This window comes from Polyodon spathula, chromosome 12 (assembly GCF_017654505.1).
Source record: "Polyodon spathula isolate WHYD16114869_AA chromosome 12, ASM1765450v1, whole genome shotgun sequence".
Taxonomy (NCBI): Eukaryota; Metazoa; Chordata; class Actinopteri; order Acipenseriformes; family Polyodontidae; genus Polyodon; species Polyodon spathula.
Window position 1 is genome coordinate 27,833,569 of NC_054545.1, and position 15,197 is coordinate 27,848,765.

A 15,197-nucleotide genomic window follows, 5' to 3' on the forward strand; every position below is an offset into this window, starting at 1 on the left:
TAATTATCTTTTAAAAATAAATCCCAACCACACTACCCTGTTACTGTTCTCAAGGGACCTTATTAGAACTGCAATGAAAACCAGATGAGTTACAGAGCTCCACTGAAACAAACAGAACAAGCTGCATGGTTAAAGTGATACATCACAGCCACTGGTTATAAAAATAACCTATATTGGCATTCTAACGCATTGTACTATCTATCAAACTGTGAGTCAGAGATCCCAAGCAGCTTTTAAAGGAATACAAGTTAATTCACAGTTTCTATATAAATTTTAAATTGCTACATAATTGGCACATTGCTTTGTTTTAGTGTAAGGCTCATGAGATGTGGATACCTTGTGCTTCTAAGCTGGTTTTCACATTAGCAGTTCTTGAATCTTCTTCTTTATCTTTGAATTTTGTGTCAGTCTAGCTCTGGAGAGAAACATCTAGCAAGTCTCCTTCAAACTTCTTGTCACCTCTGTTCCTCTCGCTCTCCCTCCCTCTCACCCCTCTATCAGACTTCCAGTTGTCTCCTTGTGAAGTAAATGAGACCAAAAAATAACAACACCCAAAACTAAAGCAACTGTGACAACAGAAAAGATGTGCTTTGTTTTAAATGATTCGTGTACACCAGCTGAGAGAGGGCAGGATCCTGGAGATTGAAACCAGAGCCTGCTCACATACTGAACAGGAAAAGCACACATGTTTACAATCAGGCAGAATTAGGGGCCAGAGAGTGTGTAGGCATGTCTAACTGACTCTGGCTTTGGGCACCAGTTATTCAGGTCAAATCAAGGTATATTATCAGGATAAGACTTTCAGTTTTTAATTTTAATAGGGTCTTTTCAAAATAGAAACTACTTGTTACAATTTGTTTCATTAAAGCATGACAGTTCAGGACATACAATATAATTTGAAAAAATACAAAATGACATGATCATGAAAACAAGTTCAAGAATTCATGATTTTATTTTTTGTCAGCTGATTGGTTGACATCGATAGTGGACTTTAAGGTGTTGTCCCTAAGATTTTAAAATCAATTTAGCAACCTTTTTTAAGCTTGAAAAACATATACCCTGCTTCCCCTATTCATCTTGAATATTGTGTGCAGTTCTGGTCACCTCGCTATAAAAAAGATATTGCTGCTCTAGAAAGAGTGCAAAGAAGAGCGACCAGAATTATTCCGGGCTTAAAAGGCATGTCATATGCAGACAGGCTAAAAGAATTGGATCTGTTCAGTCTTGAACAAAGAAGACTACGTGGCGACCTAATTCAAGCATTCAAAATTCTAAAAGGTATTGACAGTGTCGACGCAAGGGACTTTTTCAGCCTGAAAAAAGAAACAAGGACCAGGGGTCACAAATGGAGTTTAGAAAAAGGGGCATTCAGAACAGAAAATAGGAGACACTTTTTTACACAGAGAATTGTGAGGGTCTGGAATCAACTCCCCAGTAATGTTGTTGAAGCTGACACCCTGGGATCCTTCAAGAAGCTGCTTGATGAGATTTTGGGATCAATAAGCTACTAACAACCAAACGAGCAAGATGGGCCGAATGGCCTCCTCTCGTTTGTAAACTTTCTTATGTTCTTATGTTCTTATGTTGTGTAGTTGATCTCTCCTCTGACGTGCTTTACTGAAAGTGCAGGACTGATGAGTAATACCAAATGGAGCACAAGTCTACTATATTTTGTCATAGCTTCAGTGATATTATATGTGATAGTTATGTAGGTAAACGCAGTGTTAGTGTTAGTAGCTGTTAGTCCTGTCCTGGAGGGTTCTAAGGGATAAGGGAGAGTTCAGCAACCACACCCAGCCATCTAGTCTCCTCTCATGGCCTGTTTATGCCAACATGCTAATAAATGTGACAGGCGGTGTGATCTCAATTCAAATTGAATAAAGCTTCTGACTCTTCACATATTTAAGTATGAAAACATTGTATTTTTCTCCATATTGTCTTCTGTACTAGAGTCCCATCTATTAGTATATATATTATCACAGTCCCCAATGTTTTCTGTGTGGATGGTCTGCTTAGAATGTTTTCTTAATGCTTACCATCCCATATTCACAGAGCAAATTATTTAATGAATATTTGAAACCACTTTAATACCTCACTCACACATGCAGTTGTGCTACAAAGAAACATGCATCCATGTTTTAGAAACTCTGGGAGGTTGCCTTTAATGATCTAAAGTGATGTTTTTTGTGTGATATGTGAATACAAATATTGATTGCCTTATTAAACTGTTCACTGCTCTTGGGTTACTACTGTACTGTGAATAGTGTACTTGATAATTATATGCAGACTAATGGCCTTGATAATGGGTTGTTAACGGTTCACGTAAAACATGTCTCTATACCAATATATATAAAATACAGCTACCCAATTTGATCATGAGAGTACGATTGGAAACTTTTTCATGGTGTTTATTTAATCTTCCAACTTTTAAACTGTGTCACATTCAATTGAAACAAAAAAACTTTTCTCCATGACAGCTCTGTAATGTCAGCCAAATCCTAGGATCTACCCAGCTGATTCAAACCAGCGCAGTGTTGTTATGTAATATCTACACACAGTTTTCGTATTTGTTATTTATTTCATTACAGATAAGGGAATAGTAGTATAATATTTAATATGGTATCCTAATCACGGCTTTAATGGGGGAAGAAAAAAAAAAAAAAAAAAAAAAAAAACATTTCAATATATTTTCAAGGTATAAAGCATCTGTGTAATTCATGTTTCTTTTTTTATATAGTTTTTAAAATATATTTACTTTTCCAGCGGAAGTATCTTTAACACAGTTTTTATTGATACTTATTTAAAGTCACTAAAAGGATACCAGTGTCATAATTAAAATGTTACTAAACATATTTGAAATGAAATATGAAATCACACTAATAATGTATTAGGGTCCAATGAAAGAAAAAGGAAAAAATCACATGCATTGTCTCTTTGTTTGTAAATACAGACTTGCGTAAGTTAGGCACTTTTAAACAGGTATTTTATAAAGTGGTGATCCACTCAACTTGCTATTAGTAGAAGGTTTAAAAGTAAAACATTCCATTAAGATTTTTCATAAAGAAATCTATTCAGTATACAGTCGTAATGGCTTTGGAAAGAGTTCTGCAGTGTACAACTAGATATTTCTTATAGAACCCAATATAAACACATTGTTATTGGTTTAGACTGTGCAATTACAGTGTGAAGTATATAATCCTATTGTGTTTGTGTGTCTGTTGAATCCGATTCATGTTTCATTCTTGAACACTTGGTTTAAAGTCTAGTGAAAACAGAGATGTGTGGTTAACCGGGACATAAACATGATCATTGAAAAATAATTGAATGTTAAAGTATCTGTCCATTTCAGGTTTTACCCAATTCCTCCAAGAACTTTCTTCCTTGAGCCAGCTTAATTTTTCCACAACCTTTTAATTGTCAACCATGTCAAATTCTCACAGATTGCAATTAACAAGAAACAGATCACACCAACTGCATCAATCCTGAAGGTATTTTATCTGATAGGTCACAACATGATGACAATCAGCAAAACAAACCCTTGCATATCTTGTTACCTTGAGTCAGACTAGCTTCCTAGGCTATTGGGTATAAAAACAAACTGAGATGCAACTTGTAAATAAATGAGCCACAATAAATGTAAAATGACCATCAATGCAGTTTTGTTAATTAATTAGTTTCCACATAGTATGCCTACTCTGCAATCAACATTTTGGCCACAAGTCACAACTCATAACTGTGGCGTCACCTGTTCATTTTTATGGTCAAAGAAAAGCCATCATTTGTAATGTACAGTCCACATTTTAATCTGTGAATGCTATCTCCCTTCATCATTTTAGAAATGAAGGATTGTTTGCTAAGCCTAACTTCTTTTAACAAACTCGTTTTCTGGTTTAATTATTCTGAGCTGTTGGTCTCAGCTAGGTGCCCCATAGTTCCTGAAATCATGAGCCCAGGAAACCTGTGGGGGGCTAGAACCATAATGACAGAAATCAGAAGCACATTGCACATGAAACTTAACCCCCTATCATCCCGGTTTCAAAGTGTGGACACTTGTGGATACCGCTAGTTCCTTTTATTCTAACTCTCCCCCTAATGCTTCTCAATACTCAACCCCTAATTAAGTTTGTCACGGGAAACAGATACAGATCAAAAAAGCAGCGCTCAATATTGGAAAGGGTATTATTTACAAATTTACAACCAGTCGGTAAGTCCAGATTTACAAAACCTTTCACACCTGCAGTGACGAATTTGCACCAACCATTTTTTTACCTAAATGTGCTAATGGTTCAGGAGACTTAGTGTTGGTTGAAGAGCTGGTTCTATAGAAGTAAGTCAATTAAAAGTCCCTTTATTGTCAAGTGTTTGTTGTCTATAATAATACATTGCTCTATTTGCTATAAACCTTGTCTGGGGTTGTATATACATGCTGGTTTGCTATTAACAGGCCAGTACATATTTGTTCCAATGCCCAGCTCTGTTGCTTTACTACATTTGTTACACTTTTAGTATTACACCACAAGTTACAGTTAACAATTTTCTCAGCTTCAACTATGGTAGATTTCGCTTACTGCCTATCTTCTGAAATTGCTACTGTTTTATTTTAATCATACCATATAGCATTACATTATGAAAGTCCCTGTCATATATTTACATCTGGACTGGGAAATCCTTAATTTACGAGATGTCGCTCACGAAATGAGGAAGTGACATCAGGACATGTGACATACCCCTTGCAGCTGAAGTAGTTGAAAAGGAACAACGCTCTACATCTTAAGAAACATTCCTTAGTGTTGAAATTGAGACGGAGAGCTTCATTTTTTTTTTTCTTTTAGTGTAAGTAGATTCATATAGAGGCATTTCTGTTAAAGTATACTCGATATTAAGCATCGTGTTTTTACTTGGGTTTATAGTTGACAGAAAGAAACTAAAAGGTACGTTATAAGATTTAACTGTGATTTAATTGGGTTTTAATGAGCTGACACGAACAGTTAGCAGAATTGTTATTGCATATGTTTTGACCCTATATATTTTGTGTACTTGTCGGACAGGGTCTTAACGCTGTCTGTTTTAAGGTTGAAACGGTATGTGTGGAATTTGATTTATTTAAAGTGATTGAATATATATATATATATATATATAATATATATATATATATATATATATATATATATATATATATATATATATATATGAATCAATAGGACTTGGTGACGTGATTTTCAAACTAACTATACAACTACAATCACTATATTACGAAGGTATTTTACCTTAGATAATATATATATATAGCACGTGGAATAGGCAAAGTACATCGCTTTATCAATGGTCTGAATCAACTGCGTTGGTCCTAGGACTTGGTGACGTTATTTTCAAACTAACTATCCAACTACAATCACTATATTACGAAGGTATTTTACCTTAGATTTTGCTTTTGTGGTTTGTTGTGCCCTGGGATATGATTCCTAGTAATTTGACTATTCTAGCGCTGTTACAGGATCCCTTCCTTGGTAATCTGTGAGACAAGGCAGCACAACTCACGTAGGCAAATGATCCTGACATACAAGCCTCTGCAGGTTTGGGGTTTAAAAAAAAGGCAGGACTTCTTCCCAAGCACTAAACCTGAAAGTCGTGCCACTAGCACCAGTCACTGTAGCAAGAATCCCACATACCAATGTGTGTCTCTCTGTAAATGCACACACTTTTGAATTTGAAACAGCCTCCTGTTTTGCAGTCGGGATTATGTTTAATAGTTAACCTACAGTTGCGGAAAGCTGGTTGAATCCGCTTTAAAATAACAATGAGCCGTTATAATGCAGCTACTGGGTGGTTTTGACATTTTTAAAATAAACTGGCATAAATGTATAAATAGAAACAGCCCTTCAGAGAGTGCAGATTTTGTTAGGTTACTGTACTTCATAGGATATCCACTAGAATACAGTTTATAGTGTTTACTGTGGATTTCTCTTTTTTTGTTTGGGGGGGGGGGGGGGGGGGGCATTAACAAAGCACAGCACTTATTGGGCCTAACATTGACAGATATGATGTTACTGTGTTTCATAGCTGTGCTATGTAAAGTACTGTAGATCCCTTTATATTATTTAAGCAGGTTTATTCTCAGGGCTGCTTTGCTGGCCTGTCTGGGATAATGAAGCAGTTGTTGCTCCTGGACAGCTTTTCAGCACCCTTGGATTGAATGTGCCTGCAGCGCTGCAGAGGCCTGCTGTATGAGAGGGGTTCTGTGCTGGCTTAGCAGACAGTGGGCTCTGTGTGAGGAGGTGACTGCGTGGCAGCAAAGCCTGGCATAGAGAGAGGAGACAGGAAGAATTTCTAACTGCAACAATGGGGTCTTTATGTGCAGGTTAGAAACCAAGGATAGTGTATTTCAGTTTACTGAAAATCTCTTTATTATTTTTGATTGCATGACCTGTTAATATTGCAGGAGGTATAACTCATATGTATCCCAAACCACCCTTTTTTGTGGGAAATCATATTTACCATACAGTAAAAATACTGAATTTCACATAGTATGTTTTCACATTACTCAACTTTAAATTTAAAGATCTCCACTTAAATGTCATAATGGGTGGGTTGGGGTTGTGGAACCAGGCTCGATGTATAGAAAGAGCTAAGCTTGCATTTGGGTTTTTCTGTCAAGTTTCCTAAATCCCCGAACTGTGTTACAGCTCCCTAATTGACTGCATTTAAGTGTTCCCAATTTATAGGCAGACTGACTGCAATAATGTCTTCTGCAGGTATTAATAATCAAATCCATCACATAAAAAATCCCACCTTGAGCCTTTTTTGTTACCAGTTTATTTACTTTAGGCAGCTCTGTACCAGGTAGGCGGTATTTGTGTGGTACTATATTTAGAGACTCTGCACAGCTTGGTTGAAACACCTGTTAATGTAATGGTGCTAATCATTAACTTGCTGTGCTGGTTATGTGTAAGCATACATAAGATAACAATGTTTGGCACAGCAGCAGTACATAAACTAGCGTATCTGGGAATTGCAGGTGCTGTAGTTGCAATGTTGCGATGTTAAGTAACCATTTCCCCTGCCATGTCTCTGCCCATTTCAGACTGTGAAGATGGTGCAGATTAAGAGAATCTGCTGTATTGGTGCTGGCTACGTTGGAGGTCCGACCTGCAGCGTCATTGCTCAAATGTGCCCTGAAATCACAGTAACAGTCGTGGATGTAAACGAGGACCGGATTAAAGCTTGGAACTCGGACAGCCTTCCCATCTTTGAGGTAGTTGACTCACATGACATGAGGAGGCAGACAGGGCAGCTCGAATTGGGGTTAGCTTTCTGTATTGGTTTATTCTTGGTAGGTCATGGGAGGGTTAAGTTGTCCATATCGCAGTTTATTTATTGCAACTTCATTTTTTTTTTCTATTTTATTTTCAATTTTTTTATTGTATTCAGTATATATTTTTTTCTTGCATAGACACAAATACAATAGGTATATGCATAGTCTTAGAACACGTGTTTCTGAATACTTTCATGAGCACAGTGCGACACTTGGATTCTAAGCACGTGGGTCAAATATTAACTAATAGGGCTTTACATTTGAATGCTTGGTATTCCAACTGGTTTGATTATTTCGTTTCCCTTTTTGTTCTCCAGCCTGGTCTTCAGGAAGTGGTGGAGTCCTGCCGCGGCGTTAACCTCTTCTTCTCCACTGACGTTGACGACGCTATCAAAGAAGCAGACCTAGTGTTTATTTCAGTAAGCACTCTTCGGTGCTTCTATTTTGTTATGCTGCTTGCACTAATCTGTAATCCGTACCGCGTGCTAATAAGTACCCTTTTCAGGTAAACACACCAACCAAGACGTTTGGGATTGGTAAAGGTCGCGCTGCAGACCTGAAATACATTGAGGCGTGTGCCCGTAGGATAGCAGACGTATCCAGTGGGTGTAAGATCGTAGTGGAGAAGAGCACCGTGCCTGTCAGAGCAGCTGAGAGTATCCGGAGGATATTCAACGCCAACACTAGATCCAGTCTCAACTTCCAGGTGAGAGTTTGCTTTCAGAAAGAGCCTGAGATCAGAACGATATGTGTATTACCCCCCACAGTGGAAACACCAGTATGCATCTGTCACACTTTAGAGTTTCACTTACCTACCTGTTACTTAAAACCACCTCTCCAATTGTGAAGCAACTTGTTTGGTACATTCTTTAGCGCAAGTTAGTATCAGAATCCTGAAATGAAAGGAGATCAGTTGAGATTGTAATATGTTAGAGTATCAAAGTCAAGGGATATATAAACTAGCATGTATGTATGTCGCTAACATACCTGTTTGTTTCTCCACTAGGTCCTCTCCAATCCAGAGTTTTTGGCTGAGGGGACAGCCATTTCTGACCTGAAGGACCCAGACCGAGTGCTTATTGGTGGAGATGAGACCCCAGAGGGTCAAAGGGCGATTGAGGCTCTCCGCAGCATCTATGAGCACTGGGTACCAAAGACTAAAATCATCACCACCAACACCTGGTCATCCGAGCTCTCCAAACTGGTATGCAGCTCCAGAATAATTCTGCATGTTTGGATGTTTGAAAATGTCAGATATCCAATCTCATGAAAATGCTGAAACATTCTTGGATATCCTGTTTAAATATACAAGTGAATTATTGGCTGCTTTGTTAAAAGTTGGATATCACTAAAAATAATTGGTCTTTTAATAAGATAAAGTCACTGTTTTGTTGCCTTGCTAATGAATAGCGACTGTATCACTGTGGGATAGAAATATCTTGGGCAACTAGGGTTAGATGTTCCTCCTAGTGAAGTTTTAATTTTCTCCCATTCGTTCTAGGCTGCCAATGCTTTCCTGGCCCAGCGCATCAGCAGTATCAACTCCATTAGTGCCCTCTGTGAAGTGACGGGCGCGGATGTGGAGGAGGTGGCACATGCCATCGGCACCGACAAGAGAATTGGGAGCAACTTTCTCAAGGCCAGTGTTGGTAAGTACTTACTTTTGGGGGAGCACATTTTTGGTATGAAAGAACATATCTTTGTCTTAAGGCTGTATATAACTGCATACATTTACGTATAAGATGTAGTATAATCTGTGGTCCAGGGTAAATATTATTCACTCATTTTGAACTTTCCTTAACAGTTAGCTAGCTATCTATTCAGTTATTTCTTAATAAGAGCTGATACAAACCACCTGAAATAACTATTTCTACCATTAATTTGAATGATCAATCTAACTTTAGTTGTTTGCCATCAGGTTTTGGTGGTAGCTGTTTCCAGAAAGATGTTCTCAACCTTGTATACCTTTGTGAAGCTCTCAACCTCCCTGAAGTAGCCAGGTACTGGCAGCAGGTAATTCTCCTTGCTGTTTTCTTCCAATGTAGGAAAGAATATACAGCACAGCCCTGTCTCTTTCACATTCCCTGTTGGTTTTCACTCAGTCTAAGCATTCTCCTCACCGTTCCTTTAGGTGATCGAGATCAACGATTATCAGCGCCGACGCTTCTCCTCTCGCATCATCGGGTGCCTCTTCAACACTGTGACTGACAAGAAGATTGCTCTGCTCGGGTTTGCCTTCAAAAAGAACACCGGTGACACAAGGTACCTCGTTACTCTGAGTCCATTGAGCTTTACAGCAGCAACTCTTTCTATTGCACACACATTGGACTCATAAAAGGGTGACTGAAGTATGTGCAGCCAAATTTACTAAAGCTCTACCGAAATAACCACTTTGTGTGTGTTGTAGGAACCCCTAAAGAAGCATGCAGAACACTGTAAGTGATGTGGGCTCTCCATAAAGCTATAAGACTCCCTGAATTCTTAAGAACAGTTCAAGTGACCAGGACTATAATTCTTGGCACCAAATATGTGCGTGTTAAATCGACAACATTTGTGTTTTTCATCCCTGCCTTTTACGTGTCTTAAACTTGAACATCTAAGTTATGTTTTCCTTTTGTAAACTGTATAATGATGTAACTCCACTTTGTCTTCCAGAGAGTCCTCCAGCATCTACATCAGCAAGTACCTGATGGACGAAGGGGCTCGTCTGCACGTTTATGATCCAAAAGTAAAGAAAGAGCAGATTATTCAGGATCTCTCCCATCCCACCATCTCTGAAGATGACCCTGACAGAGGTGCATGTTTACGCAGTAGCAGATGTATTCAAACTTGTATACATAACGCCAGCCCCAGATTTATGTTTGGGTGTGCATTTTTATTTTCTCCTCCAGGCTAAGTTTTTCTTCTTCCCTGTGCTTCTCAGACCAGTCTTGGATTAGATTTTGGACTTATTCAATTCTTTACAGTATTATTTCTATTAACAAATGTGTAGGAGTTGGTTGTCTAGCTGTAATTGGATAAATATATTTATTTTTTGTTTGTAGTGTCCCGTCTGGTTACCATTTCCACAGATCCCTATGAGGCATGTGAAAACGCTCATGCCATTGTGATTTGCACAGAGTGGGACATGTTCAAGGTAAGATGCACTGCAGTTTTTTTTTAAAAAGCTTTGAAGATCATTTATTCTTTACAAATACTTCTCTGCTCATCTTGCTGTTTGCTGTTGTTGCTCCCTGTAGGAGCTGGACTATGAAAGGATCTGCAAGGCCATGTTGAAGCCAGCATTCATTTTCGATGGTAGGAGAATCCTAGACAGCCTTTATGATAAGCTGCAGAATATGGGCTTCCAGGTGAGTGTGGGCTGAATCTCTCGTTTAAAAGTGCAGGACATCGTTGCAACTGTGCGGTTAATTATTTGTAACTCCTTCAGTATTAAAGAATATACTGTCTTACATAAATGTTAGTGTAGTGTAGGGATGTTGCTTAAAAGGGAACAGTTTTGCATTTAAAAAGGGTGCTTTTTGTTCCTCTGTGGAAATACAAGTAAGGTTCTGGTATGAGCAAACTGCTGAGATTTTAACTTTGTGCACATCCTAGGTCCGAGTTGTTGCCATTGAAACCTGCACAATGCATCCCTCTGGGCTTTGTCTGCCTAAAATGGATACAGAGAAAATCCAAACCCCATGTTTCTTGATTAGCTCAATGATGTGCTTATTTTGGAAAACTGTACTTTTGCAGATGATTTTTAAGTTTGGCTGCTCTTGTGCAAACACCAACACTGTCCTTGACTTGTAGATGGCATTCTAAACTTTATCCCATTTTATATAGGTTTTCTTTCTTTTTTTGTATATATATACAGTTGACAAATTAATTTGTAGCTAATACTGAGCAAATCAAGGTGTTACAGCGCAGAATTTATTTTGTTTCTCTCATTCTTTTTATAGGTGGAGACGATTGGCAAGCGAATTAGTCAGAAGATTCCATTCACCGTCAACAATGACATCGCAAAAGTAGATCTCCAAGCCCCTCCTACTAAGAAAAGCAAATCTTAAACTACAATTGTTTTTAATGCTGTTTTTTTTGTTTGTTTGTTTGTTTTTTTTGGTGTGTGTAGGGCGGTAGGGTTTATATACAGTATTACAGCTTTTTTACTTTGTTTACTCATGACATTTACAAATGCTGCTGGACATACTTTGCTGGAGATGTCTCCTGGTCATATCACCTGTACCAGATATATTCATATTTTAGAAAAGGTGCAATTTCGTGAGACAGAACTGGATCTGATTTGGCGAAACCGCTCCACTTTCCCGCTGTGGAATGTATTCCGCTTGTTTGGTGGAACAGCCCGGTCTGCTCATTTTAAGCAGTTCCCCACACTGTGAAACATGGCGACGCCCTGCAGATACAGCTGTATTCTAGTATTAGATAAGTACTGGCAAAATATAATCAATGTAGCCTTGATTTTTACAATGCTCTGTACTGTGTAGTGAAGTTCGATATCTTTGACCCATAATAATATTGTAGCTTTATGTATGCTATCTGTAGGATATGGAAGAGCCCCAAGGCCATTCAAGAAAAATTGAAAATGACTTGAAACTGAATTTTCATCCTGAAACAAGAGATTTTGTCTTTTTAAAACTCCCAAAATTGAAGAAACTGATTTTGTGAAAAGGTTAAAGCCTGTTGCTGTTCCACGTCAAACAAGCTGAATGTGTCCAGGTCTGCGGGTACACATAACAAAAGCACAAGTATTCAGTATTGATAGAAGTGAAGCGGCTCTGCCCATTTTAATGTGTGTTTGTGTATTTCTAGCAAAGGTTGATATTTCAAAGGCTACAAGTGCCTTGCAGACATTTTCAGGATTTCAAAAAGCGTTTCGGGTTACATCGTCCACAATCAACAGGTAAATGTGCTTTACAGTACAGCTTCAAATATTTACCAAACAGATTTTATAGAAGTCTAGTGGGGGACTTGTGACACACCAACACAATAAACAATATATATAGATATATATATGAGTATATATATATATATATATATATAATATTTATTATATATATATATATATATTTACCAGTGCGACTTATAGCTTAACGTATATAAAAAAGTGTTTCAAAGGTAACACTTGGTACGTGTTCTTACTTTTAATTACCATGTAATTGCATTCAAAACTGACTGAAGCTTTTAATAGGAGAATAGGTGCATTTTGCAAGATCATAATATGAAATGAGGAATGATTTTAAAAAGCAATAACCACTGTTCTCCTCCTTGTCTGTGTTGATAGTTACAGCTGTGTAAAAACAATCATGGTTTCAGAAGATGGTGTAAATATGTGGTAGAACATGAGAAGCATTACCAAAACATAAACCCTGCATTAAGGTATCCTTTTGTTTGATGCATTTTAGATTTTATGTAATTGCATAGTTACTGTTTTGTTTCTACTTCTATATTAAACTGCTAAGCAAAGCTAATTGTTCTGCATCAAATCGGATTGGTGACCTTTTTTTAGTATTGGAACATAGACTAGAATTATGTATGTATGTATAACTAGGGGTGTGTTACATCCCTACAGATGGACCAGAGTCCTGAAATGAGATTTCCTTTGAATAAAAGGGTTTGACAATACATTTTAAGTTAGTTGTTCAAACTTTTAGTGATGATTTTTGTGTCGGATACAGGTCAATTTGATTAGGGTCAAGGAAAGCAATTGTCAACTTCAGATTTACAGCTATGACATGACCATGTACTATGTATTTTATTATTGTTGTTATTTTAATTTAAAAACTTAAGTGTAGCTGTGAAAGTGATCTTTTCATATTGGGAGAAAATATGTTTCCAATCTGTTATCTTCAAATTGGACCAAGTGGCATTTCAGTGAGTCGTTGGATGGCTAAAAATTACTGAGTGCTTTATTAAAACTCCAAGGGTGAAACCGCTGGAGGCTCGCCAGCAAGTTTCTAAAAACACTCCTCTGCATCTTTTAGTCCTTAATGTTGCCCTGATCACTTCAGGGCAAACTGGACTTGTGGTATCAAACTGCATGTCCTGTCTATTTTGAAATATGCAAGTTAATCATGTAAGATGACTGAACAATACCTCCTTGAATATTTTATGTATGTTAGACCACGTCTCGTCCTGTTATTTTGAACTTTCACTGGGAACTTAATGTAATATTTCATACTTGGTTTCCTAATAAAGGTATGTTTTTAAGATACTCTTGTGTCTTTATTCTAATGTCAAAAGAATACCTTGCATTTTGCAACAATCGTAAGGAACTTGATGTGTATATTGTGTACAAGTTGAGTAAGTAGGGTTACATGTCCTCATGTGTTGCTACACCATTTAACATGCCTGTAATTGATTTTCATTGGTAACATCCTGACACTTTTTACACTTATACCTTTTAAACTCTGCTTCAGAACTGTCTAGTTCTGTCCACTCCAGTGCACTGAAAGTGTAAGTGAAAATCCAGAGCTCTTGTTATGTTTAAAAAAAATAAAAATAAAAATCAAACCCCAGTGCACTAGAGCAGCCATTTCGAAAAGAGCTTATCTACAGTTATCAGGATGTTAACGGGGGGGGAGGGGGGGGTACAAAATTTAAACTGTTGTAGCAACACATGGGGATGTATAAAGCTATACTGTTCAGAACCCGGCTCCTTACTCTTTAATAGGCTGTTAAATGTGTTGATGATTAAGTGCTTGAGATACCCTTTTCAGCCTGCCCTGAACTATTACACAATTAATAACCAGTATTACAGAAGATGCAACACATTTTCATTAGTAGGAGCTGCAGTGATGCTACATGTTATTAAAATACAAAGCTTATGAAATTAGATTGATTTTCATTGCCATGGTTACAAGGATAGCAGCAGAAAAAAAAAACTCGAGCCTCAATAGATGGGACTGACTGGTTTTCAAATGTTTTGACCTTTTGAACTCGGGTTTCCAACCTCAAGCTGTCTTCACAGTTTGAAAACCAGTATTCTAGATTAAATCCATTGTCTGCTGTAGGAAGGTCTTGTTGTTTTTAAAGTTGTATTGAAAGAGAAGATGGAAATGCAGATGGCAGTATTAGAAGCCATCATTTATTTTACTAACAAGTATTTTATAATACAATGATATCTCCTGGAGGGTATGTTCAATCATGATTCAAAATGTATCACAGATGCCCACATTGCATTGCTTGACTGCCAGCTCCTGATGATAAACATGCAAAGCATGAGAACTCCTACCAGAACTGGATTTTGATTGCTTTCCTTCTCAACCAGATACAGTCTTGATTGTAAAAGGTCAGATGGTTTAAATATTCATGCCCATAATCAGGCTTCCAAGTCTATGCCAGGCCTGTCCAATGCTCTATAACACTATGTAACACAATTTTTGTTCCTGGGTAGTAAGTGTTATTTCCTAATTGCTTATGCCTCAAAAGTATAGAAAATGGCTATTATTCTCCACAAACTTTGCTTTTGTGACCAGGACAGTGATATTTCAAAATATCACTATTTCCAATGGGAAAACGGGCAAATGTGTGTCTTTTCGTTCACATAAAGTCAGAAAAAAACAACATATGAATCCAAATTAACATGTATTTATACTAAAGTAATACAAAAATGACTACAAAAGATTTAGAAGTGAGTAGTTTTTTGAGATTTACGATTATACTGTAAATACAGTATAATCGTAAATCTCGAAAAACTACTCACTTCTAAATCTTTTGTTACACGGTGTAATTCATCTCTCTTGATTTAGAGCTATCATAACAAAAAGTTATTTTGATTAATCAAGTAAAAATGAAATACGATGTGTGTGCGTAAACATGAAACCTACTGAAGTGGCGTGTAGTCCAGTTAAACTGACCCTTTTCATTTTTAGTTTTATTTTCA

General features: G+C 37.4%; 1 protein-coding gene across 4 annotated transcripts; it reads left to right on the forward strand.

The window, feature by feature from the left end:
- Positions 1–4,737: 4,737 nt before the first annotated feature.
- LOC121324927 (UDP-glucose 6-dehydrogenase-like) lies at positions 4,738–12,282 on the forward strand. Of its 4 annotated transcripts, none has more exons than XM_041267130.1 (13): positions 4,738–4,931; positions 6,107–6,358; positions 7,082–7,252; positions 7,630–7,731; positions 7,818–8,018; positions 8,319–8,516; positions 8,814–8,961; positions 9,231–9,325; positions 9,444–9,574; positions 9,968–10,107; positions 10,357–10,448; positions 10,552–10,662; positions 11,257–12,282. In XM_041267130.1, the coding sequence occupies exons 3-13, from the start codon at positions 7,091–7,093 to the stop codon at positions 11,362–11,364; spliced, it is 1,488 nt and encodes a 495-aa protein (XP_041123064.1). In that variant the 5' UTR covers positions 4,738–4,931; positions 6,107–6,358; positions 7,082–7,090; the 3' UTR covers positions 11,365–12,282. The 4 variants fall into 4 exon arrangements, with proteins under 4 accessions (XP_041123064.1, XP_041123065.1, XP_041123063.1 ...); XM_041267131.1 differs by having other exon boundaries at positions 6,172–6,358; XM_041267129.1 differs by lacking the exon at positions 6,107–6,358.
- Positions 12,283–15,197: the final 2,915 nt, after the last annotated feature.

Excerpts from the sequence above, each read along its gene's own strand:
- LOC121324927 (XM_041267130.1), top strand. The coding sequence starts at position 7,091 with ATGGTGCAGATTAAGAGAATCTGCTGTATTGGTGCTGGCTACGTTGGA. Across the intron at positions 8,962-9,230 it reads CTTTCTCAAGGCCAGTGTTG|GTTTTGGTGGTAGCTGTTTC; the intron begins GTAAGTACTTAC and ends GTTTGCCATCAG. Across the intron at positions 9,326-9,443 it reads TAGCCAGGTACTGGCAGCAG|GTGATCGAGATCAACGATTA; the intron begins GTAATTCTCCTT and ends CCGTTCCTTTAG.